At 43.0% G+C, this 26,532-nt stretch overlaps 1 protein-coding gene across 2 annotated transcripts in view; it reads right to left on the reverse strand.

Annotated features, from left to right (window-relative positions):
* ETS1 (ETS proto-oncogene 1, transcription factor) overlaps nt 1–26,532 on the reverse strand; it is a 128,204-nt gene that overhangs the window by 92,844 nt on the left and 8,828 nt on the right. For both annotated transcript variants that reach the window (XM_008021461.3, XM_073022238.1), the window contains 2 exons: nt 20,746–20,828; nt 4,695–4,839 (listed from right to left, as the gene is read on the reverse strand). In XM_008021461.3, the coding sequence (XP_008019652.1) occupies nt 4,695–4,839; nt 20,746–20,814 (214 nt within the window). In that variant the 5' untranslated portion in view covers nt 20,815–20,828. Of the gene's footprint in view, nt 1–4,694; nt 4,840–20,745; nt 20,829–26,532 lie in introns of those variants that run through there.

Here is a 26,532-nt window from a genome sequence, read left to right on the forward strand (position 1 = left end):
ACCATTTGCTCTAGTATGTAAATGTACACCCACACACACTTGCATAAAAGTTGTTTTAAAGGAGAACTGAGGCTTCCCATTTTCCATATATCTTCTCGGTATCCTGGGCGTGGCACTGGTCACCAAACGTGTTCAACCAATCAGTGGGTCACTCTCTGACTCAATGAAATGCAGTTTGGACTCCCAGAATGCACTTCGGGACCATGAGTCATAATAGCAAATATTCATATCAGGCTTGCTAAGTGACGGCACTGTTTTATGTTTTACACGTATTAGTGGTTCTCAAAGTGTGATCTCTAGACCAGCAGCATCAGCAGCACCTGAGAACTTGTTAGAAATGCAAATTTTTGGCCCTAGCCTAGACTCACTGAATCAGAAGTGCTGGGGGTAGAACTCCATAACCAGTGTCTTAACAAGCCCTAAAGTGATTCTCATGTACCCTGGGAGTTTCTGCTTCAGTAAGTCTGGGGTACGGCTCAAGATTTTGCATTTCTAACAAGTTCTCAGATGGTAGTGATGCTGCTGGTCTGGGGACCACGCTTGGAGAATCATTGGTATGGATCCGAAAACTGGGTTACAAAGATTGTCTAAGGTCACACAGTTAGGAAGAACTGATGCAAACACAAGCGACCTGGGTCCGGTGTCTGGGTTCTTTCCTACTACATGAAATAAATGTCCTTTCTTATGAAGAATGGGAAGTGGCAGATAGGCTGTGAATGTGGTTCAGTGAAGGTTTTGCTGTGTTCAGTGACCAAAGACATAGCAAACTGCATTCTACAAGAAGAAAAAGTATTGTCTTGTTTCTCAAATCAAGGACCATGGTAATAAGACTGTAGGTTCCTCCTCGTGAAGGTAAGTTGTGCTTCCTATGTTCTCTAGCTCCAGGCTGCTTCCCAGCTCTAAGCAAGTATTTTGCAAAAGTGTACTTTGCTCACAACATCACATCTGTAAGTTTGCCTTATTCCAGACAAATCTGTCCTTGAAATGAAAAATAATTTGATATTATAACACTTTGGAAGAGTGCTAAGTAAGCATCATATTTTCTGATAGAAACTATGACCACTCATGAGCATCAAAACTGTGAGGCTAAAATCAAATATGGACCACTGGCATTGATGGGATGGATTGAGGTCTTGTGTCCTGCAGGCTCAGTTGGGTCTCTGATGTCGGTTTTGGAAAACAGGCAGTGTCTGACCTCAGCTAGGTCTGGGCACCACTCTGAAGCTCACTGCTACTACCCTGTATATCCAACAGGACTGTGGGTAGGAACTAGTCATGACAGTTAATGACGGTAAAACGTCAGTGAGCTCTTAGAGACAGGAGCAAGAGACTGAAACATAAAAATGATTCTTGTTATGATGGTTGGAGAGAAAGGGCTGAGGCTGAGGGACAGAATAGAGGAAGGGAGCAGAGAGGAGGCAGGGTCAGTGGCTCCACTCCAGTCAGACTATAAACAGTAACAGACATTTCAGCCATGTCTTGTGTAAGAGGCTCCATTGATTCACAAGGTTCCCTAACAGAAGGATGACGAGAAGCTGAGACAGAAAGGACCCATTCATTCATGCAGAACACCAGCACTCAGCCCCATTGGCTCTCGCTAATGGCTCCAGGCTGATAGGGAGGAGGGGGAAGAGGCGGACGGTAGGAGGAGGCAGAAATGAAAGAAAATGATGACTACAAGATTGTTGTGAAGAAATGTACAGCTGCACAGGCAATTGCATGCAAATGTGGCTTCCCTTTTTAGCTGTATAGCTAATGTCCTCAGATTCATCTATTTTTCTCTTTCATGTTATCTTCCCCTCCCGTTCTTGCCTTGTCTTTTTCTGGGCTCCCCACTTTTTTTCCCTTTCCCATTCATCTTTCATCTTCCTTTCCAATTATTCCCTACCACGCCACTAATATCCACCTTTATTTTCTGTCCATTTTCACACATCTTTCTTCCACCACACCCTCTTTATCATCTATTTTGTCCAATCGATTCCCAACAGGCCTTGCCGCCTGAGTATTCTCTCTCACTCACCTGGTAAGGCTTTCCCTCATTCATACTTTCTCTCTGCTTGATTCTCTCTTCCCCTTCCCTCCTACCCTTCCGCCACCCTCCTCCTCCTCCTCCTCCCCCTCCTCCTCCTCCTCCTCCTCAGCCTCTGCCCCTTCGTCAATAGGAACAACATTCTGAAAAGACTTGCTCATTCCTTGATGGCCCCTCCTGTCAGTATTCTCTGCACTGACAGATGTGTAGTCCTTGGAAAAGAAGTTCATTCATCCCTTCTGAGAGCACAAACGTGAGGGGGGAGCAGGGGTGGGCAGTAGCCATGAGACGGAGGACGGGAAGGAAACCGAAGTTATAAATAGGATAAAAGAAGATGAAAAAAATGTCGAGTATTTTTTCTCTTTCTTTATATTCAACACATCTCCAAGGAAATGTACCACAGCTGGAGAAATCATTGGTTGGTCTATGTCTTCATCTCCCTTCCCTATAACCCCAAGATCCCCATCCAAACAACACCCATCGCTGAGGAGAGCTGGACCACAGCCCAGAAATAATCCCTCCAACTCCTTCATCTGGGAAGCTCAAAAGTTAAAGGAGGGGCTAGAAAGGCTCAGGGTTTTTGCCAAACATTTCCATCAGAGGGAGTCTAGGACAGTGGAAACTACAACCATCACATTTGTGAAGAGATTGCCCCCAACTGGTAGGGGCCACACCTCAATGGAAGCTGTGTGCCATCTCTGAGCTGCGGTTGATGGCAACCCAGGTCATTCTAGGAATGGTTATTCTATGCCCCAATCTTCTCAACCTACCAAAAGCCGGGGTGACCCCAGCTTCCTTCTTGCAACTATAAACTATGAGAGGAAGATGCTATCATCTGCTATAAGTCCTTGCATTTTAAAGCTGTTCTTCATATGCTTCCCAAACACTGTCTCATAGGCCATGAAATAAAAACATCTTTACCTTTGAGAAACTTAACAAAGAGAAGCATGAAAAATCATTTCCACTTGGGAGTGCATGTACTTCTCAGTTAAGGAAAAGGAAGGCCTCTTTGCTATGAAGAAGAGACATTCTGATCTTCAGGCTATGAGCAAATAGAGAAGGCCTCAGCTATTAATAAGATGTAACTTGTAGCAAGCAGAGACCATCCAGAGCTGAAAGTGTTAAATCAAGGCAGCTTTAATCTCAGTTGCATTGGGAGATATAAGACTTAAGCCTTGTGGCATTAATAGGATTCAAGAATTATACAAATATAAACACAACCATTTTGACCTTTTGCTTATACAAACAAAATCTATTTTGTTTAGAATTCTAAAGGATCACTTTTCTCATGTCCTCAAATTTTTACTCCTTAAGTCTAACCTGTGAACAGGTACAAAATCCTCCCAGCTCCCTTGTGAAATGGATAGGTAGCTGAGACTTTTGTATTTATGCTTAGAGGAACTCAGATACCAAGCAGAAAGTGACAGCAAAAATATTATTATATCTACAATCCAGGGCAGTGCCAAAGAATACCTCAAAGATCAATGGCTATTAAGTCAAGGGAACACGGGACACAGGAATTGATTTCATTCTGCCCCAGAGAGAAACCAGGCAAATGGAAAGCTACTCCCCATGCCTCCTCACCCACCACACACACAGCCCACAGAGTGCCACAGCATCTTGCCCTTTGTCTGTTTATTCCTGATGAGCAATAAAGCATGGACAACAAAGCAAACATTTATTTTACTTCTCCACTGTTATTTAAGTAATTGACCAAAGAATGTTGTGGGGTAAAATAACACTGAACCAAAAAGTAGCCTTCAAGTTAGTGACTCCCCCTGCCATGCCCTGCCCAGGTCATTCCCTAGAATTAAGTTTTCCCAACATGTAAGAGTAAGGACATTTTTATACTAAGAATTCATCCTGGGAGAAAACACAGATTTTGACTGGCTATTTGGTATTCAAATATGTTATCATAACATAGTCTCATGTAAAAGTGAACTTAATATCTGAATTGATCATTTCAAAATCCCCAAATTCAAATTTAATCTTTTTTGTTTAGAAAAAAAAAAAAACCACTAGCTGGTAAACCAAGGACTAATGGAATTGTCAGAAACAGAGCGTCTCCTGAAAACAGCATGGAGATGAGGACTTCAGACTCCTGAGGTCCCTGGGAATGTAGATCCATTGATTTGAGAGCTCTCTGGAGGAGACTCCCGCTCACCAGAGGGCAGCACTGCCACCAGCAAATGGAAGGAGAGAAAGGAGAGAGGGACACAGGCAAAAGAAGCGGGATTCGGTGGGCACGGACAGAGAGGCCGGGAACAGTGGAAACAGATGACCAGCGAAAGAAAGCATGTTCTTTAAGAAGGCCGAGCAATTTACACAACTCTGTTTAACCAGTTCAGACTCTGTGACTGCAAAACTTCTAGGCTCTCTGACAACGGCCAAAATGGGTGTCAGGAAATGCAGGGTAGGCAAAACTATTTGCAAGGTGGAGACCTAAAGCAACCTTTCTTGGGCCCATTCCTAGAGTTTAGACTTCCTGTCGGGGAATAAAGTGACCCAAAATTTATGGAGAAGGCCCGGGACTTTCCATTCAAGAACAATAGCATCCGTACCCGCATAAGCCATGGCAGCTGTTATTTGAAAGAATGCAGCCCTCATCAGATTTCCATTGTCCTTCAACTCTATCCTCATTCCCAGCTTTTGTTTATGTTCCTACCTGAGACACAGTGTTCAAGACCAGTAGGAACTTCCTGAGTTGCCATCTCATCCCAAAAGGGGTAGCAAAGTCTTTGCTGGTGATAATTGGACTGGAAACCACAGGTCATTCGAGGATCTTCATAAGTGTTGCTAGGTCCTTGCCTCTGTGCAATAAAAAATAGAAGAAAACTTATTAGGAGGAAAATCTCAGTTTAGCCCTAAAGGAACTATGACTTCATATCATCCAATCACATGTAAGTAGGAATCATCTATAGATGAACAGAACCAACTATTGTTTTCTTCCCTTAATCCCCCACATAAAGACACAGGAAACGAGAAGAATTTCTGACTCAGACTATATATGCATCTATCTTCCTCCATTTCTTCAAGTTTTTAAGGACTACTTTTTCTGGCCTTCAAATAAGAACTCATGGTTAACAGCAGGGTGGAATGCTGACCATCTTGAATTTATACACTCTTGGCTTATTTTTAATGGTACCTTACTCTGTAAAAACATCGTGAAAGGATATTCTTACAAGGCTTACTCCACTACTATACAACAAGTAAATGATAAATACCAAAGAAAAAAAAATGGACCTATGTAATAAAATTCACTTCATTTTTTGGTTAATCAGTGTGTATAGATTTTAAAGACATTGGTTGCTAGGCAGAAATTGTCCATTTCCCCCAATTTTTGAGGACTTGTGCCACACTCTTAGTAGTTTTATGAACTCCATAAAATATACGATCCCAATCCACATAGTACTCTCTTAAGGAAGACAAATGTGCTATATGGAAGGTCATGTTTTGCTGTGTTTAAAACCCTAGCCTTTGAAGCCAGGTATACATAATTCAAATCCCAGCTCTTCCACTTACCAACATGGAGCCTGGGCCTGATCCTTAATCCAAACCTTAGTTCATGCAATTGTAAAATGAAAATAATAGAAACTGGAAACTTGTACATATAGTTCTAGCTACTTGGGAGGCTAAGGCAAGAGGATCACTTGAGCCCAAGAGTTTGAGGCTCAGTCAGAGCAACATAGCAAGACCCTACCTCTAAAAATAAAATGGAAGTAATAATACTTACCTCATGAAGTAGGACAATTGAATGAAATAATGTATGAGATAATTGTATATAAAGCAAAATAAAATATAAAATTGCATTTAGTAAAATTATATATTACATGAAATGCATGTGATAAGTATGTAAGGCCTGGTCTTCAATATAAGGTAGGCATTATTTTAATTTAAGAGATCCTTAACATTCCTGGAAATGGGCACATAGTTTAAAAACCAAGACACAAAAGACAAAGCAGCAAATTCATGGAAAGAAGATTTCCTGAGACTAGGATTCTCATCTACACTGGCCCATCCTCAACTTTCTTTTTTTCTTTTTTATTATTACTCTCTTGGGCCCCTGCACCTTCGTAAAAACCCCAACTAAGAAAACCAAACTCTGCTAGAATTTAATATGGTTAAATCTATTGACATTACGGTCCTAATAAATGTAGCTCATAAGATGGTATTCTCACCCCTGAAGACTAGCTTGCAACTCCCAGAAAGATTCTCCAATTAGAGAACTTATGTCCTCTCTTCTTCTGAGCATACAAGAATTCAGTACTACTATGTTAGATTCAGTTGCCCACTATCTGCTCTCTTCCCCAATTTGCAATGGCCCATTCACTTAAGTTCAGTAAAAATAACAGAAGAGAATATATTGGCACAGAGAAAAATGACAATGGACCCAAAATGTAGAAGAAGGTTCCATGCACATGATATTGGACCTGGTTTTCTATAATATTCACAAAATCATTCAAACTAGAGCTGGACAAAGTTTACTTTGGGGCTGTTTATCTTCCAACTGTGTTAAAGGTACTGAGGATGTAAGTTTCAATGGAAACGTCGCCAGTTGTGTTGCATCAAAGGCTAACATCCTTAGCCTGCTGTTGCCAGGGGCCTTGATGAGCACTGTGAGAATGTAAATGGAGCAATGGCAGACTTGCCACCTATACGTGTGTGGGGCCAGGAGACAGGGGAACCATCAGCGAGAGTACACTACTGAGCATCAGTCGGAAAACGTTTCCTGGCCAGGCACAGTGGCTCACACCTGTAATCCCAGCACTTTGGGAGGCCGAGGAGGGTAAATCACCTGAGGTCAGGAGTTCGGCACCAGCCTGGACAACATGGTGAAACCCCGTCTCTACCAAAAATACAAAAATTAGCTGGGCATGGTGGCAGGCACCTGTAATCCCAGCTACTAGGGAGGCTGAGGCAGAAGAATCGCTTGAACCTGGGAGGTGGAGGTTGCACTGAGCCGAGATCGAGACCGTGCCACTGCACTCCAGCCTGGGTGACAGAGCAAGACCCCATCTCCAAAAAAAAAAAAAAGAAAGAAAAGAAAAAGAAAAGAAAATGTTTCCTTAATTTTAGATTCAAACCATTTTGCTGGAATTTTATTTAATGCTATACGCTCCTGAAGCAGCTACATTAAATACTTCTTTTGGATTCCCAACAATAAGCAGGTCTTCAACAAAACTTTGAAACTGAATCAATTCAAAACACACTTCTTAGTCTTATAAATCAAGCCTTGTGGTCTCAATTTCTATCTCATCTTTTTCATATTCCTTTAGAGCCTTTTTCAAAATTTAATGTCAAGTATCAGAGTTGTAGGAATAGGGTCTTGAGCGAGAAAATTTTGATTCTAAATTCTATGAAGAACTCCAAGTTACCCACATCTGTCTTCTTTTGGGACAGCATGCATGGTTTGCCAAAAACAAAAGATCCTTGTAAAGTGGTAGTAGGTAACATGAGTTGATTCTTGTAAGTAGGTAGACAGGTAGTTTGTTACAGGCCCTGCTAGGGTGGTGGGAACCTAAGAACTTGAATTCAGATTTAAAAGTTTGGGTTTTCTCTGCTAAAGAAAAGCCACTTGAAGGTAACGTGTAATTGGCAAAGAGGGGTTGAAGAAAAGTGATCTGGGAACAATGTGCAGAGGACAGAGAGAAGGTAGATAATCAGTAAATTTGTAGGGTACAAAATAATGTGGGTCCACACCTGGGTGATAACAGGGTAGCCATATTGTAGGTCAACTCACAGCCTTTGAGTAACAACCATGCACAGAATCAGCTTGATTTGACATGGTTGGTTTTTTCCTCGAGTCTCTCTTGCCCACAGCTGGGCTCTTGGTCAACACGTTTTTTTTTTTTATAAATGAAACCCTCTGTATATTTTTAAGGCATAGTTCCTCTGTAACTGTCCTCTGTGGAGCCACCAGATCCTATTTTTAAGAATGAGAAGGCAATAATGTACAAAACCTACCATTAACCACGAGAATCTTTACTAGGGGATGCTCCTGAGAAGCCTTTCATGGTCTTGTTATCTAGACACCTGCCTGTTTGTTAGACATTTCATGAACCGACTTAATAACTATTTCATAGAGTATGAAAATGGTATTTTTACTCAAGAGAACCACATCACCAGTTCCAATTCATTATGAAACTGCCTCAGTTAAGGAGAAAAAAGCAGGTTATTAACAGGTCAGAAATCTGGGCAGCCCAGCCCCCACCTCTTTGCTTGAAAAAGCCACCACACCAAACAGGTCCCTGCTTACCAGGCCTCTTCATTGGCATCTTCCTTTCTTGGCTGCAACTGTTGATGAGTCAACAAGATGCAAGCAACACTCCCCATCTCTGCCACAGGTTTGAGAAAACCATCTGACAGGTTCTCACTCACCCATCCCACAGGTGATTGCCCAAAGGACCTACCAAACATCACACACCTGTTCAGTGCCCCCTGGCACTCTGCACCAGAGATGGTCTCCTTTTTTTTTTCTTTTGAGGCAGAGTCTCACTCTGTCACCCAGGTTGGAGTGCAGTGGTGCGATCTCGGCTCACTGCAACCTTGATCCGCCTCCCGGGATCAAGTGATTCTCCTGCCTCAGCCTCCCAAGAACCTAGGATTACAGGCATGTGCCACCATGCCCAGCTAATTTTTGTATTTTTAGTAGAGTCGGGGTTTTATCCTGTTGGCAAGGCTGGTCTTGAATTCCTGACCTCAGGTAATCAGCCTGCCTTGGCCTCCCAAAGTTCTGGGATTACAGGCGTGAGCCACCCCGCCCGGCCGTGCTGGTCACTTTTAATCCTCACAACAATCTTGCAAGATTAGCATTTTCATCTTCATTTTACAGAAGAGCAGACTGAGGTTTTAAGAGGTCAAGTAAATTTCCCAAGGCCATGCAGCTAAAAGAATAATGGAGACAGAATTCGAACCCAAGTCTACTTGATTTTAGATTGTGTTTTCTGCTACATGCACAATATGCAGCTTGCATGGCTTAAGTACAAATTGCTCAAGAGTGGTGGTTACTGCTCCATAATAGGTACCCAATGAATTATGGCAGTGCTCACTAATGGACTAATATATTTGGTGCACCTAGTCTATGACAAGTATTATGTTAGATGCTAAGAATACAATATAAGCAACAAATAAACCATAGCCTTAGGAGCATACAGACAAGTAAACAGGAAATTACAGTGAGGGATGTGACAGAATTAAGTACCAATGTGTAGGGGGAGGGGAATAGCAGCAGGGAAGCCTTCCTGGAGGAAGCAGTATAAGGTAATAACTGTAAGATTGAGTAAGATTTGCCCTAAAACATTCGATGAAGGGCCATGTGAGCAAAGGAAGAGCAAGATAATCCATCCAAAGGTAAAAAAGAACATAGACAGCCATGTAAGGAGGAATAAGAAAGATTCAGGGAGGTGTTATAGAGAGATAAAGACGGTATTGTTTGGAGGTGACAAGCATAAGGGAAAAGTATGCCCTTGGGCATGAGGATGGTATCAGTCGAGGGTAAGGAGTAAAACTTCAAGCCGGAGGGCAGGGTAAGACCACAGTGCAGAGAACCATGCAGGCCAAACAGGAATCTGGCGTCAGGAGAGAGCCACTAGAGGCCATGCTGGAGGCCTGGGACATGGCGAAGCAATGCCTTCAAGAAAGACCTATTTGATGGTGCTGAGTAGGACAGATGGGGCAGGGCAAGAAGGCGAGGAGGCTGACACAGGTCAGGAGCAGAGCCTTGCTGAGCCACATTGGGAAAAATCAGTAACACTCTTCCTGACTTTATTTAAAATTTTGATTTTTTTCATAATAATGTTTGCATTAATTCTGATTTTTAAAAGATATTACATTAAGATATTACTCAACTTGATTACTGAGTTTGGGGGCATCCCATGTGGGTGCCTCACTCACCTCACTGTGGTCCAGTTCTGAAGAAAGAGGTGGGCCATGGGTATTGAGATGAAGAGGAAATAAGAAATATTGGATGTGTTTTAAAGGAAAAATCGACATGATTTTATGACTGATTGGTCATAGGAGATAAAGAGAGGAAAATCCAAGATGCTACTTAGATTGCTTATGTTTATGTAGTGAAAATGGTGAATCTAGGGGACATAAATAAGAAGAGGGAAGACAATGTCGCCTTTGGTTGAGTTCAGATGGAGTGATGGCAACTTGGTGGAGGGTCCCGAAGGAGAATGCACGATGGGAGAAGACAGGAAAGAGTCAAGCTAGATCTAGCGGCAAAAAGGATGGAGTTAGAGCACAACTCAACGAAAATGGCAGTCAGGACAACAAGGGTAAGAATCGAAAGTGGATCTATAAAGCTGCTGACAGTTAAGAAGAGAAACAAGTGGGGAAAAAGCACAAGGAAGTACTGGTTGAAGACGCAGGAAGAAAAACAAGCAAGAGTACAGGATCATGGAAGCCAAGAGCACAGCTTTAAGCACCAGGGGTGGTGAACAAGAGGCCACTAAGAAAAGGGTGGTCTCGGCCGGACACGGTGGCTCACACCTATAATCCCAGCACTTTGGGAGGCCAACACGGGCGGATCACAAGGTGAGGAGTTCAAGACCAGCCTGGCCGACAAGGTGAAACCCCATCTCTACTATAAGTACAAAATTAGCCCGGTGTGGTGGTGGATGCCTGTAATCCCAGCTACTGGGGAGGCTGAGGCAGGAGAATTATTTGAACCCAGAAGGCAGAGATTGCAGTGAGCCAGTGACAGTGCGAGACTCCATCTCAAAAAAGTGACAGTGCGAGACTCCATCTCAAAAAAGAGAAAAGAAAAGAAAAGGGTGGTCCCCAGGCAGCCATGGAGCAAGGGGTTCCCCTGGGTATCTTAGGAAAACACACACCTCTTCTCTGTTCGTCATACCTTGTGCTGAGCCATGGAGGAAACAGCATGGCTCTCCTTGTCCTCTTAGAAAGAGGCTACCAGAGGACACGAGCCCACAGCCTCAATGCTCCACCCATCTAATCCTGGGAATGAAATGAAGCCCCAGAAGTCTGGCAACTAGTTGGTCAGTGGACACACCTTGGTCCTGCTCTGCTCTGAGGTGAGCCAGCCCCACAGATACCACCTGGGTCGACCACCACCACCATTCCTTCAAGGAAGCGCTTATTGGTTTGTGACTGTTCCCTAGCACCACTTCCCAGTGCTTCAAAGTCAGGAACTTGGACCTTGCTAGCCCATTCCCTCCTCCACTGCCCATGGTCATCTCCCTGGAACTGCCTATTCACCTGTCCCCTCCAACCAGCCACATCTTAAAGTCATTCCTTTTGCTCATAGCTTTCCCTCTCTCCGCTCCCCAAAGTCCCCCAAAATTGAAAAAAAAAATAGGAGAATATTTTTACAACAGCAAATCATGAACACGAGGAGTCTGTGTCTGTGGAGTGGGTGATCTAGTCTTTCGGTCAGCTTCTGTCTGTAGCAGAACATCTTCAATGTCCACATGCAGTGAGTAACTCCCTCATTGTTCACCTTCTGTATGTGTTACTTGGAGCCTAAACTCCATAGGAGCAAATCTGTCTTTTCCTTGCTTGACTTCAGAATCCTAAGGGCTTAGCCTTAGTACAGGGCCATAAACACGTAAGTCACAATAGATATTTCTAGATGCTAGTGCTTTCTTAAAATGTTTTAAACTCAGAAGCAAGGCTGAGTCAACCCTGGGTGGATGGGCACTGTGATTTGCACCATGGAGATAACTTTGTATTATTTTTCTAGGAAAGTCAGAGATGCTCATGCACTTTAACAGAAAGACACAAGACTAGAAATCAAGCATCCTGGGGGTTCAAGTCCTGCTCTATATTTAAGGAGCTGTGTAACCTCCGGGCTATTCCTTAACCTCTCTGAACCTTTGCTTCCTGAGGAGGTCGGCCTCCATGATCTCCAAGTTCCTTGACAACTCTGTGTCATTTTTGCTGATCCATCCACATTCTTTCTCCTGACCTTATGACAGACAACCTTCATTGGATAAACAGCCACACCACAGTGGGCAAGCCTGGAGAGCCTAAAGTTATCAGAGTCATCATGTGGGTCTGTGACATACAATGTGCCCTTGAAATGCATGAAAGGCCTTACGTTGTTTGTCTTCATTCTCTCCCGAAGCCCCGCTCCAACAGTTTTGTCACCATCTGCCCACGTTTCAGTAGAGAACAGTGAAGCTCAGGAAGAACCTTGCTACTGAACAGTTATAGGGGCTCTCACCTGCCAGGTGCTCAGTTAAAGTGTGTGTAATACCTAGGCCATTTCTCTGCTTAAACCCTTCCTCCTAGTTGCATGTAGTCACCCTTATGCGACTCCACACACTTCTGATAAAGTCTGGACTTCTTCATCCTCAAAAGACACTTTAGCACCTCCGTACCTTGCCAGCCCCTCGACGGATGGGCTGTTTGGCAATGGTGAGGAACAGTTTTGGTCAGAGCGTATTTGGCCTCAGAAGGACACGGGCAAGGGTGTGGTTTCTGGGCACATCTGTTCAGAGGGCACGTTTGTTCTGCTCTCTTGAGAGGCAAAAGGGAAGGAGGCAAACAGAACCACTCCCCAGCTCTCCGGAGTTTGCTGATCAAGCCTGAGGGTGGTGAGGGGGTGCAGCCACCAGGAGAAGCAGGAACAGACAAAATAGGAAACTCTCAAAGGCAGTTTAATTTTAGACTCAAGGCCAGGAAATTCTTTTTAAAACAATAAGAGTAATGGGCTTGGGCCTTGGTGAAAGTGCAGGCCTGACACACTGCAGGTTTCTGCAGAAAAAAGTCTGAAGCACAGAGGGTTGTAGAGAAGGGGATGTCTAATTACGCTCTTAATGCAAAGCTGTGCTGGCTTCCCTAGGGACCCCCTGGGAAAGCACACAAAGTCAGAGGTGGTGCAGCCAACACCAGCACTACAACTCATACCAGCCTGAGACCAGGACAGCCTCCACTCACAGCCAACACTCACTGAAACAGGCTGAAGGACAGGGAGGGGGTGGGACTTGAGGCCACAGTCCTGGGGGCCTGCAGTTGACACTCTCTGGCTAAGAGGTCTTAGGTGAGAGGTATTTGGCAGCTTCTAGATCTGCAGGTTTCAGGTTGCCCCTCGCTTAGCATGAAGCCTTCAGACGCCCAGTGGTACCATGGGTGACAGCTTTAGGCATCTTGTGGTATGGAGATGGAGGCTGAGGCTGACTCAAAACCTTGTTACGGACACGGTTGGTAGAATTTGCCATGGCCAGAAGACTATCCAGTAATTTCAATTTGCTCAGCAATCTGCACAATGGAGTTTGGGTTTTTTTTGTTTGTTTGTTTTCCTGGAATCAGGAAAAACTAAGTTTTCATAAACAAGGCATATAAATACATGAATGAACATATGGTATAAGTTCTTACATATCACCAAATATCTAATTAATTAATTAATTAAACATGTTTGTAAAGAGTTGCTGTGGATGTGTCCCCCAAATTTATATGTTGAAGTGTAAAATACCAGTGTGGTAATAGTAACAGGTGGAGGCATTATGAGGTGAGTAAGTTGTCAGGGCAAAGCACTCAAGGATGGACTAGGGCCCTTTAAAAGGACTTGAAGGAGTGGGTTTGGCCGCTTCGCTCCCTTCCACCACTGAGGACACAGTGTTCATCCCCTCCAGAGGATGCAGCAGAAGGTTCCATCTTGGAAGCTGAGACAGGACTCTTAGCAGACACAGAGCCTGCCAATGCCTTCATCTTGAACGTTCCAGCATCCAGAACTGTGAGCAATACATTTCTATTCTTTTTGAATTACCCAGTCTCAGGTATTTTGTTATAGCAGCACTAATGGACCAAGACAGGAGTGCTATAACAAAATACCGGAGGAAACTCCAGTAATTCATTTAACCTCTTAGGATCTTAATTTCCTGAAATTGCAAGATGGTCTTTACATTGCGGTCTGACTCTGAAATTCTCTAGCTTGTGATGATTGAACCTAGTTTAGCTTAGAGAAGCCCCGCATTCCAAGATGCTGGAAAAATATAGGTTATTTTCTTTTTTCCTTCAATTTCTATGACAACCACTAAGAGTTATGAGCATAAATAATTTTCCTAAACATTATGTGTCAGGAGTCTCATTCCCACTTAGTTTTTAAATTTCTTTTTGTGGACTCCCACTTCTCTAGTCCCAAATAATTTGTCCATTGCTCTCCAGGATTCCCAGAGAGAAGGAAAGGGTGCCTGCACTAGGCTTCACGGCAGCAAGCACACTCACTGCACAAGAAGTGCAGGGACAGCACAGTGACCCTTCTGTGAACACATCCAATGGCTGGAGTCTGGAGGCCTACGGGCTGGAAGTGAGTGTGCCAACAGCCAGAGCCCTGGGTAAGAAGGGAACTGCATCCCAAGGAGGCCCAATTAAACTGCAATTACTCAAGATAAGAAAACCAGGTCTGTTTACACAATGGGGTTGTAAACCACCAGCCATGACAAGAGAACTTTGATCTGGTGGCAAGGGAGCTGTTTCTCATGCAGGGCAGTGATGAAACAAGGAGGTTTCCCAATGAGGATGTCTCCATCTTCACCCCAGTAGCCCCATCTTCTTCTGGCAACACCCTTGTATGGACAAGTGGAAATCCTTGCCTCTTCCCAGCCCCAGTATCCATCTAACACAATAAAAAAGTCCAGAACAGAAAGAGATGAGATAGTGACTAAAAGGAAAAGGGAATTGATGGAGGTCATCTTTGTGGAGGCGCTTGACACGCATGTTCTCACTGAACCGTCACAGTGACCTTCCATGTACCTTATACTATGCCTATTTTACAGGTGAAGACACTGAGGTTCAGAGGGAGTAAGTAATTTGCCCAAGGTCAAATAGCTAAAGACCACCAGAGAGAATTTAATCCACGTCCTTCTGATTCTAAAGTCCAAGTGCTTTCCACTAGAATTTGGCTGGGATCCATTCCACAGCTGCCTGGACCAGGAGGAAAGGCTCTACGTCATGTCTGGTGTCAAGGAGACCGTGTACGGTGGGTCGGCTTCTGCCTCACCAGAGGGCCTGATGGCAGAAATAGAGTTCTGCGTAACAGTCAACCAGTCGATCAATCAATTAGAGAAGGAAGAAAGAAAATGTACAAAAGAGGAATTGTCCAAAAGTCTCTGTGACAGGGAGCTGTTCTGGTGCCCGTGGTGAATTTGGAGCTCTTTTTCTGCAATGCACTTAGCTAAGCCTCATGGCTCAGCAGGACTACCCTCAGCAGGACTACCCTCTATGCTGGCACCAACTAGAGATTTAGCTGACCCCCAGGTACCCAAGTCCCACTGGAACTGCACAGGAAGGATGGAGGCCAATGCCCAGAGCTGGCAATGACTGACAGCCTCCCTGGGATACCTCCCAAGGTGACATCCAGCATGAACTCAGGCTTATTTCCAGTGCGCCTTTCATTCAGTGCTCATATGTCTGCAATATCGTTGGTTTCATACTATTTTATTCTGTACAATGAAAGAAATTAAGTATCTAATAAATGGGATCCCATTTATACAACTCTGAAGGCTTTCATGGCATAAATTCACGAGTCAAAAAACAGCCTTTTGTTGGACAGTTTCTGAGCCCCTGTTTTCATTCAAAAAACATAGGGACCATGTTTTAAGAGAAACACATTTGATCTAGGGAGAGCGACAGAGTGGCAAGTTTTTTATTTTTTCGTTTTTGTTTTTGTTTTTTTTTTTTTGAGACGGAGTCTCACTCTGTTGCTCAGGCTGGAGTGTAGTGGTGCGATCTCAGCTCACTGCAACCTCTGCCTCCTGGGTGCAAGTGATTTTCCTGTCTCAGCCTCCTGAGTAGCTGGAATTGCAGGCGCCTTATACCACACCCAGCTAATTTTTTGTATTTTTAGTAGAGATGGGGTTTTATCATGTTGGCCAGGCTGGTTTAGAACTCCTGACCTCAGGTAATCCACCCATCTTGGCCTCCCAAAGTGCTGGGATTAGAGGCGTGAACCACCACGGCCAACCAAGAGTGGGGAGTTTTTAATACAGTTACTTTACCCTCGAATTACCAGGCATGTCCTCTAAGCCCAGAGTCTTATCATAGGATATTCTGGCACTTGGGGATATGCAGTTAGCCTCTCAGGCATAGGTGCCTTCCCTGAGGCCGAGCACAGTGAGCCACTCCTGCCTGAGCATGTTGTTCTATCCCCCAAAGTCAGTGGCTCTGGGAGGAGGTGAGTGGTCAGTTCCTTTCCTCTGCATAGTCCAAGGTGTTTCCTAAAGCCCGCATGGCCAAATGGGTCACTAATCCCCCAGGAACTCCTCCACACATCCTCCCTGCCGGTGAGGCAGCCCAGGCTGGGCCATGTTCAGCCAAAACTGAGAGCAGCCCAGCCCGCTCATTACCACCACTCTCAGCTGGGCCAGCACAGTGCTGTGAAGGGGAGAATGACGCATGAGAGGACAAAAGTACTGGGCTTGCAAGGGACTTCCAGGCTCGCAGAGGGCTTGGGCTTGCAGAGGCAGCATAACAGGAAGGAGCGCTTCCTCCCCATGCATGAAAGGGTCCCTGACACACAGCCCATAGAAGTACCTGGAAAGGTCATCCCTCCCACACAATGGCCAGACAACTTCCCAGAGTGTTGTTTCTCCACCTCCCCACTGTGACATCACCTCATTCACTACGGCCTCCCAAAGCGCTGACCTTACACACGGGGAAAACGTGAGTCCTGCTTTTGAGAAACTGACCCTGAGGCAGAGAATGTGAATTCTGTGCAAAACCATGGTTACCTGAGGCCGGCATGGATTTTAACCACTGTGGCTCCCGTGATTTCCAAGCATTCTTCCACAGCAAATGACCAGATAACGTTAATGTGACCTCTAATTTACAAGCAAGGACTGCCAGACTTAGTTATCTTTAGGCGCTAGAAAATAGTGACATCCTATATTAGAAGATATTGTTTATTGGCCAACTAATGCAGCCTGCTGAATAAGAGCCCCTCGGAGCAGGAACGCAGTCTCACTTTCTTCTGTTAGATTTCCCTTTCTAAGGCAATCATTTACTAGTAACCAAGACCTGCTTAGAGCAGTCTGTACACACAGCCCGATTCTGCTCTCAAGCTTGACCTGTGGCTACTCTAGACCAGGTTTCTCAACCTCAGCACCATCAGAATTTGGGGCTGGATCATTGTTTATCATAGGAGCTGTCTTGTGTACTACTGGATGTTTACTTACATCCCTGGCTCCTACTCTCTGAGGCCAGGAGCACACCCTACATTTTAACAAGGAGACAAGTCTCCAGGCATTGTCAAATATCCCTTTGTGGGGCGAAATCACCCCCTACTGAAAACCCCACTACTCTCATGGTTTTCTTTTCACTCTGAATTTACCATACATGGGACAGAGTTTCTTTTCCTTCTTTTTCTTTCTTTTTTTTTTTTTTCTTTTGGTGTGTCAGACTAACTAAATCAGAGACTAGGGCACCAGGTAGGAGGACTTGGATTATTGGATTAAGCACTATGGGTTGAGCTCTAGACAGGGAGGCTCCAAAAGAACTGAGGAGACGCTGGCTGCCTGGGGCTCTGACTGTCTTATCTAGGAAAGTTAATGAAGCCGCGCTTACCCCTCCAGGGTATCTTAGTTTGCAACTGAATGTGAGGTTTGTTTGCTGATGTCTCTAGCGCCAATGTCCTAAGGTTATATTTTGTAGACAATTTACAGATACTCTGTTTATTACAGCCCAGTCTAAAGTTAGAGGTTATGGTTTGAGTTGGTTTACTGAACTTGAGTTGATACTAATAAGTGTTATTTACTTCTTAATTTTTATTAGAGAAAGAGTATGTGAAAAAATTAAAGGGCTTCGTTGCCTGCTCTGGAAGGTGGCCTAAATCGTTTCAGGGACAGAGAAACTGAGGCCCAGAGAGAAGTTAGGACTGCAGGTGCAAGAAACAATAATCCAGCGGCTCTTTTGGGCAACCTTCTGCTTTCACCCAAGCAACTTCGAACTTTGTAGTGAAAAGGATCTCACACGTTAATGTTTTTCAGATATGGCTGTCATGGGTGGGCGTAAATGGATTATTTGGTTGGAAACCAATGGAAACCATTCAGAATTTATTTAAAATATCCAGGGTGTTCAATTGCAGGGAGGTATCTTTAGTTGAAATTATGTACTTAGAGTTATTTGATTTGGGGTTTTTTTATTCCCCTACAATTTTGAGATACCCTGTCCAGGATAACATTATATTATATCTGCAACTTTTATACTTATAATAGGCTTTTTATTTCAGTATATAAGTACATATTTGTGTGGTATTTCTTTCTTTCTTTCTTTCTTTCTTTTTTTTTTTTTTTTGAGACGGAGTGTCGCTCTGTCACTCAGGCTGGAGTGTGCAATGGCACAATTTCGGCTCACTGAAACCTCCACCTCCTGGGTTCAAGTGATTCTCATGCCTCAGCCTCCTGAGTAGCTGGGATTACAGGCATGTGCCACCACGCCCGGCTAATTTTTTTCTTTTCTTCTTTTGTATTTTTAGTAGAAACGGGATTTCATCATGTTGGCCAGGCTGGTCTCAAACTCCTGGCCTCAAGTGATCCGCCTGCCTCAGCCTCCCAAAGTGCCAGGATTACAGGTGTGAGCCACTGAGCCCAGCCATGGCATTTCATTCTTAGCCAAGATATTAGTCTGTTTTAATTTGATTATAATACCTGTAAATAGAATTAACATGGACTGGCTTTTAAATCTTGTTTTTCAAGTCAATGGCACATTTTGCTCTGAAATCACAATATCCTTATTTATTTTAGCAAATCTCTATAATATTATCTTTAAGGAAATTTTAATGTCATTTGTGTTAACCTTAAATGATGACCTCTATGTGAGAAACAGGAGGAGGAGCCCTTCTCTAGCAACTTCTTCAGCCCTCTATATGATCTTAAACTCCAAGTCCTTTGACAATCGCTACTAAGCAAACTTGAGTAACTCCTTGCCTGGACTTGTCGTGTAGTGGAGTGTTGGGGAGGGGGCAGTTTAAACATATTTCTGACGTATATTATTGTCTAAAACCTTTTTCTGATTCTAATTTTTTGTCTTAGTAAATGGTGCTTACATGAACACAGAAGCCATTTTAAAAAGAAGACAAATGTGGTAAAAACAGCTACTGAAAAGAGATGTCTCAATCATCCTTAAAATGTGCCTTTTCCCTTGAACATAAAATAGCTACTGAGAGATTTTTTTTTTTATGCCAAAAAAACAACTTCAAACAATTCAGGTCTTTTAATATACAATTACAGGGAGAGGTCATAGTTAACTATGTGTCATAGTTCACTTTAACCAGTGTTAAAAACTATACAGAATCCCTGGCAAGACAGAGTCAAAGACAAGTCAGAAATGAGTTCGTGTTTATTGGTGTTAATTCAGACCCATAAATGTACTTGGAAAAGTTAATAATAATAATAACAATATAATAAACTTTTTTATGGCTGGGTTCAGTGCTCACGCCTATAATCCCAGCACTTTGGGAGGCCGAGGTGGGTGGATCACCTGAGGTCAGGAGTTTGAGACCAGCCTGGCCAACATGGTGAAACTCTGTCTCTACTAAAAATACAAAAAAGTAGCTGGGCATGGTGACAGGCACCTGTAATCCCAGTCACTCGGGAGGCTGAGGCAGGAGAATTGCTTGAACCTGGGAGGCACAGGTTGCAGTGAGCAGAGATTGCACCACTGCACTCCAGCCTGGGCAACAGAGCAAGACTCCATCTCAAAGAAAGATCACTTGAGGTCAGGAGTTCGAGACCAGCCTGGTCAACATGGTGAAACCCCTTCTCTACCAAAAATACAAAAATTAGCCAGGCATGGTAGTGCAGGTCTGTAATCCCAGCTACTCGGGAGGCTAAGGCAGGAGAATCGCTTGAACCCAGAAGGTGGAGGTAGTAGTGAGCCAAGATTGTGCCACTGCACTCCAGCCTGGGTGATAGAGGACGACGCCGTCTCAAAAAAAAAGAAAAAGAAAGAAAAGAAAAAAGAAAAAGAAAAAAAATAAATAAAACAAACTTAGTTGTCTGTATTTTGCTATAAGTATATAAAAAATTTTCAACATTTATGATGGCTATGTTTGGATAAAAACATAACAGAATTTAGAAAGAATAATTAATGACACAGTTGCTGATATTAGTTACTTTTAACATTGGAAGTGATCAGTGACAACATTATAAGATCCCTCACACAATACATTTTTGAGAAATTTGTCAAAGCATTTCTCTTGATCAGCATATAGCTTGGGCAAGGGTCTTCTCACCTATGGACAATAAACTTTATCCAGTCCTATTTTAAAGTTTCTTTGTCCCCTCTTATTCTAGGAGTTATGAAATTTTTCCATAAACTTATTGTCATATTCCATTTTCACTTTTAAAGTCTGGGATTAGAAAACTTGCATTATTGACTTTTTATGTCTGAGGTCAAAAATAAGTTAAATTATAATATGTATAGGAATAAGGTACATCAATATGCAAAACATCTTCATCAAATGAACTGTGCAGTGAAAATCAACTGGCTTTAAATGTTCATCATATTTGAGTCATTTCTCTCAAACTCAAACATACTAAAACTTCTTCAGCAAATTCATCAGTATTTGGTTTTCTTTTACATGCTGATAAAATCATAGATAATCTTACAATTGAGTAAGATTCAAAGCTGATTCAAACCCTGGAGTTCAGGTTCCTGGCTTCTCTGTCTACTGGCAATAAGGATACAGGAAGTACGGGGAGGAGGGGAGAAGGTTGCGTGGGCAAAGGGGCGGGGAAGGGGCCACCACTCACCACCACTGCAGGACGAGCTGCTGAGTAAGGGACAGGGCTGCTCCCAGTAGAATCCACAAAGTAGCTCATCCTGCTCTCAGCACCTGTGTGAGAGAAGGCATTCACTGAGCCTCTGGATGCTCACAGGTTTGTGGACTAGAATCCACAAGGAGGACATGAACCTTAGAACTAAGAGTCTCCTTAGGAACCAACCAGTTCACTTCTTTGCGTGGCAGGGAAAACAATGGAAATTCAGAAAGATAAAGTGACTAACTCCTGGCACCTGTAAGAGCAGACCTCAGACAGAACCAGTCCCCTGGTTGCAAGGTAACGTGGATAACAGATCATGTCTACACACTGCAAACAACAAGCAGCAAACCAGTGCACAAGAGGCACATTTTTGTAGGGTTTCTGGGCAGGAACAAGTTTTTGTGTGTCTCCCCGACCCACAGCCAGGCCTGGCACATAAGTAGGCATACAATACATAGTTGGGGCATAAATTAATTGATAAAGGAATAAACAAAGAAAGGATTGGAGAAGGGAAGGATGGAAAAAGCTCTCCTGAAGAGGTATGTTACCCAGTACCCCAAGAAACAGATAAACAGAGAAACCCTGCAAAAGGGATTGAACATTATTCATCTTGACAAAAGGAGGAGAGCAATTAAAATAACTCTTGTTGACAGCTATTTTCTACATTGGAAGTCTGAGTGACTAGAATGCTTGAGCAATTTTCTGGCTGAAGGGATTTTCCAGCTAGCTACTGGTCATCGTTATATATCGAACATCTCTGTTGACCTAAATACTTTCGAAAGTGCATTACACACTTTCATAAACGTTACACTATGCATTTAAAAAGTCATTCTTGAATAATCTTGAAGATTAAATTCCTAGGCATGCCACTCAGAGGCCAAATTCTTATTGTTAGGAAGTGACGCTTTAACTTCACTGCTTTCCAGTTCGTATTTGTCTGCCCTTTTTCTTAATTCTTAACATTTAAAGCAATTGATACATTTCAAGAAACATTGAGTACTAAGAAATGTCTTATGTTCAATTTGCAGTTTGGTTCACCATCTTGATCCCTTCTTTCATATGAAATATATTTAAATGTTTAAATGATATAGTTAAACAGGCTTGGCAACATAAAACTATACTGCCTAAGAGCTACAACCACAAAGCTACTAATATCATATGGTTAAGGGATGTAAGCTACAAACCTCCTGAAGACATATCTTATCCTAGAACTATGCCTTGTCTTTTTAACTTAAACTTTGCCTTTTTCTTATGTCTTTTCTTCCAAATGCAGTCAAAATAACATTAATTTTTAAAAATTAACTAAGGGTCTGGATAGCTAGACTATGTTAATCAAGATTTTGTCCTTTAGTTTTTCAGGAAATTGATCTCTGCTACAGCAAAACCAGGAAGAGCTCCTCAGTGGTGAAGCTGAATAGTAGGAAAAGGTCAAAATACCCTAGGCCGGGGACATTGTTAACATCTGCATCAGGGGTCACTATTCAGTGTTTGTTTCCAAGAACAGTGAGTACCTATGATGGGTCCGACTCTGTACTAGGCACTGAGCATGAAACTAAGAGTAAGATGCATGTCACATGGTTTAGGTCAGCCTGTCCTGACCATACACTGTGAGGATCATCTCACTGAGCTCCATGGCTCCTTTTCCACCAAAGCGTTCCTCATTTTTACTCTTAGAATCAAGTTTTAAAGTCTTGATGAATCATCATCAAACCATATATCCCACTTCAAAGTTTTTGATCTACTTTGAGATCTTTGGATGAGACATAAAAGTTAACAACATTGATTATGTCATACTGATATTGGCTTAACCACAATCAAATTCCCTAGGGAAATGTTGATCATCCCTCCAGGGTCCTGCAGGGCAACTAATACCTTTTAGAAATTAGTACTTTTTGGAATTCTCCCCAGTGATGTGGGAACGCTCTTTCATGTAAACATTCATCCCTCTGATTTCCTCCAAAAAAAAAAAAAAAAGCCCCAAGGATCTCCTGAGTCCTCACAGACCTCAGGAGATTACAGTAGTCTCCCCTTACCCAAATAGGATTTGTTCCAAAACCCTCCAGTGGAGACCTGAAACCTCAGATAGTACAGAACCCCATATATACTATGCGTTTTCCTATGCATACACACCTATGATAAAGTTTAACTTATACATTAGATGTAGTAAGGGATTAACAATAACTAGTACAGGAATAGAACAATTATAACAATACACCGTGATAAAAGTTACTGAATGTGGTAACTCTCTGTCTCTCAAAATATCTTACTGTACTGTACTCACCTATTTTCAAACCTTGGTCGAGGGAGAGTAACTGAAACCTCGGAAAGCAAAACCACAGATAAGGGAGTACGATTGTAATCATCCAACAATCGTGTAATAGGCGTCCTTTGTTAGTGACCTGTTTATTCATTTGGTAAATAATCACTGTGCACCTACTATGTGCCAGGCACGGCCTTGAGCACTTGAAACACACCAGTAAACAAAGATTCCTGACCTCATGGCCCTTAGATTCTATCCGACTGGGGAAGAAGCTGAGAAAGACAGGGTCTCTATCTTCAGGCAGTGGAACCGGCAGGCTCACATATAACCATAGCATAATGTGATGAGTAGTTGGCCAACAATATGGAAAAAGAAATAGGAAGCAGTCAGTTCTGCTGGGTGCAGTGAATAGGAAATTGTGAAGGATTGCATAGAGCAAGGTGTAACCACATGGCCCTATAAATCATCCCTAGAGTCCCACAAGCAGCAAAGGACCTTCACCTTTCAAATGTCTATTTTACTTACATATTTGTAAGAGAAAGGACTTTTGGAATTGGCAGCCACATCCTGAAGTCCAGCTCAAAGACACCAAGAGTTTCTGTCTGCCGGCCAGACAACACTCCCCCTCATAGCAACACTCCTGGAAAAGGGTTCAGTGGAAATATGTTTTCTCTTCTCATTGACAGAGTGAGGGAGGAAAGCTCTGGCCCAACATCTGGTGCACTCTGTGCTGGACTGTATTCTTGAAGCTATGACTGTATGAATGACACTTCCCTTGGGGAAAAGCCCTTTGCCCAGAGAGGAAACTGACAAGAGGGAGTTGCCAGGGCTCTCAAGGGCTCTCGTCTCAGGAAATAACTCTGGGACAGAAATGGATTGCTGCTTTATTATTTTTTTGGAGAAAGAAAAAAAGAACCCACCCTTTTTCCACTTGTAGATTGTGACACAGAACAGCTGCTAGAGACATAAACCTTCTCAGAAGAAGTAAATGAAGTGTTTAGGTGGCTTTTTCAGTAGTGTTTGTTTTTTCTTTTCTTTTTTGGCTTTTTGGCAAAAGAGAATTCCCTCCCACACGACAACTGCTTGAACATCAGCTGCACCAACATTTTTCTTAGCGTTGCACACATTTATTGGATAAATACAAAGCAACTGTGGCATCTGAAGATTTACTCGCCAGCCAGGAAGCATCCATGAGACCTGTTTGGGTGCAAAAATGATTTGGACGCTTGGTAACAGAGGGTCTTGTAGAGCTGAGTTTATTTTTCTTGAAAAGGACCTGCGCCACATGAGCCGCAGGATAAGTGGGTCGGAATGAGGCTGCCCTGCTCTGGACTGTGGCTTGCTGTGCCCCCCATGCTCCCTCCCACCTCTACAGCCCCGTCTCGCCGTGCCCCCTGCACCCTCCACTGCAACAGGGAAGTCTGTTGCTTTCTTAGGCATGTGGTGCCATGTCTCACGCCCCTGCCCTTCTCATGTTACCCTCTCTGCTAGGAATGCCCACCCACCCTCAAGATGAGTGAACCCTGCCTCCTATGGGTTTTAGGCTCAGCTCAGAGGTTATTGCAGCCTGGAATCCTTCCTGAGCCACCCTTCACCCCAGCCAGGACTAGCAGCTCCTTGTCCATGTTCCCAAAGTGTATTTCTATCACGGTGCGTATCACATTGTTTTATAACCATCTGTTTCTGTTTGTTTCTCCTGCTAAATTCTGAGCTACTCAAAGGCAGGCACCATGCCTTTTCATTTTTTTGTCTTCAGTACTTAAGACAGACCATGGGACATAATGGAAACTCATTGTTTTTTAAATCAGTGAATGAATAAATGAATGAATTGGTCTCACAAGACTAAAAATGTAAGAGGTAGATCAGATGTGAATGTATTTATTCCTCAAAATAGAGCATCTGAATAGATTGCAGGTCTAGATAAAGAACCACTTGAAATAATCCATTTACTTCATGATCCGTTTTCTAAGGAAAAAACCGTTTCCTTCTATTGACATAGCTATTTAATGCCACCTCATCTAAGAAGGCTTTTCCCATCACTGCATATGAATAGCAGTACCTTTCTCCCGACTCCGACACCTAGTTGTTTGTGCATTATCTTTTCCAAAGTCCACTCTGTTAGAATTTAAGCTTCCCCAGAGAGGAGATTTAGTTCATTTCTTCACTCCAGATCCCTGGATCCTAGTCCGGTGTTGGAAAGTAACTGGCACATAGATAACTGCTAAATAAAATAGTGTAAGTTGGAAAACTTATACAATCTCTTTTTGTGTAAGCCCCTGTTTTTATACATGAGGAGGAAGACAGGCAATGCTGCTAATTGGCTAAGCTGAGACCAGACTCCTGGTCTTCAGCCTCCTCCTGTGCTTAGAGAAGATGCTTCTCTAGACCCTCTGTTACCAAGTGTCCAAATCATTTTTGCACCCAAACAGGTCTCATGGATGCTTCTTGGCTGGGGAGTAAATCTTCAGATGCCACAGTTGCTTGGTACTTATGCAATAAATGCGTGTAATGCTAAGAAAAATGTTGGTGCTGCTGATGTTCAAACAGTTGTCATGTGGGAGGGAATTCTCTTCTGCCAAAAAACAAAAAAAAAAGAGAGAGAAGATGCTTCTCTAAATGCCCTCATCACCCTGGATGGCAGGGACAGAAACAAGCACGTGATGGAGAAGATAAAAAAGTCAACACTTTGGCTTACCTGGGTGCCTCATGTCCAAAAAATCACTTTAAAACTGTGGTTCTGTTTGATTCTACAAAGTTCTATTCTTCATAGAGCAAGCGACCACTTCTCCAACTTTCCACCCTCCCCAAGCTGGCAACCCGGCTGGGACCTGTAGGATGTCACTTTTTTTCACCTGGGGCTTGCCAGGGCAGGGCAGGTTGAGACACACAGAATAAACGAAAAATTATGGAGGAGAGGGACTGTTCAGGCCAAGGCAGCAGAAGATCAAGAAATCCCAAAGAGACCAGGCTTGAACCAAGGCTGGATCCAGTTCACATCAACTCTGACCCTGCTTGGCTGTATTTCTAGATAACTTTGACATCAGTTAAGCCTTTTTCATTTGGGGTTATGTATTCCTAAAAGAAAAACTATGCCTTTAGGTAAATACCAAGTAAATTACCTTAAATATTTTTCTTTTGAAAAAAAATTATTTTGAAATTAATTGTTTTTGTCAAACTAATACAATGTTACCGCAAAAATTAAAATACAAAGAAGTCACAGATGGATATTAGAATCACCTGAAACCTCAGCATGTAGAGATAATTATACTAATAATTTGTTCAATATTCTTCTGGGTATTTTTTAATGTATCTAAACGAACATAGATGTCGCACACACACGTGATTACAATTTTACCTTCATGAGATTATTCTCCACATGCTCTTTTGTAACCTGCTTTGTTCACTGACATTTAACATAATGCTATGGACATTTTTCTCTGTTGATAAATGTGGCTCTCCTAAAGATGACGACTGTCAAGTATTCTATTGTATGTATGTATCATACTTTTAACGAGCCT

Source organism: Chlorocebus sabaeus, chromosome 1 (genome assembly GCF_047675955.1).
Source record: "Chlorocebus sabaeus isolate Y175 chromosome 1, mChlSab1.0.hap1, whole genome shotgun sequence".
Taxonomy (NCBI): domain Eukaryota; kingdom Metazoa; phylum Chordata; class Mammalia; order Primates; family Cercopithecidae; genus Chlorocebus; species Chlorocebus sabaeus.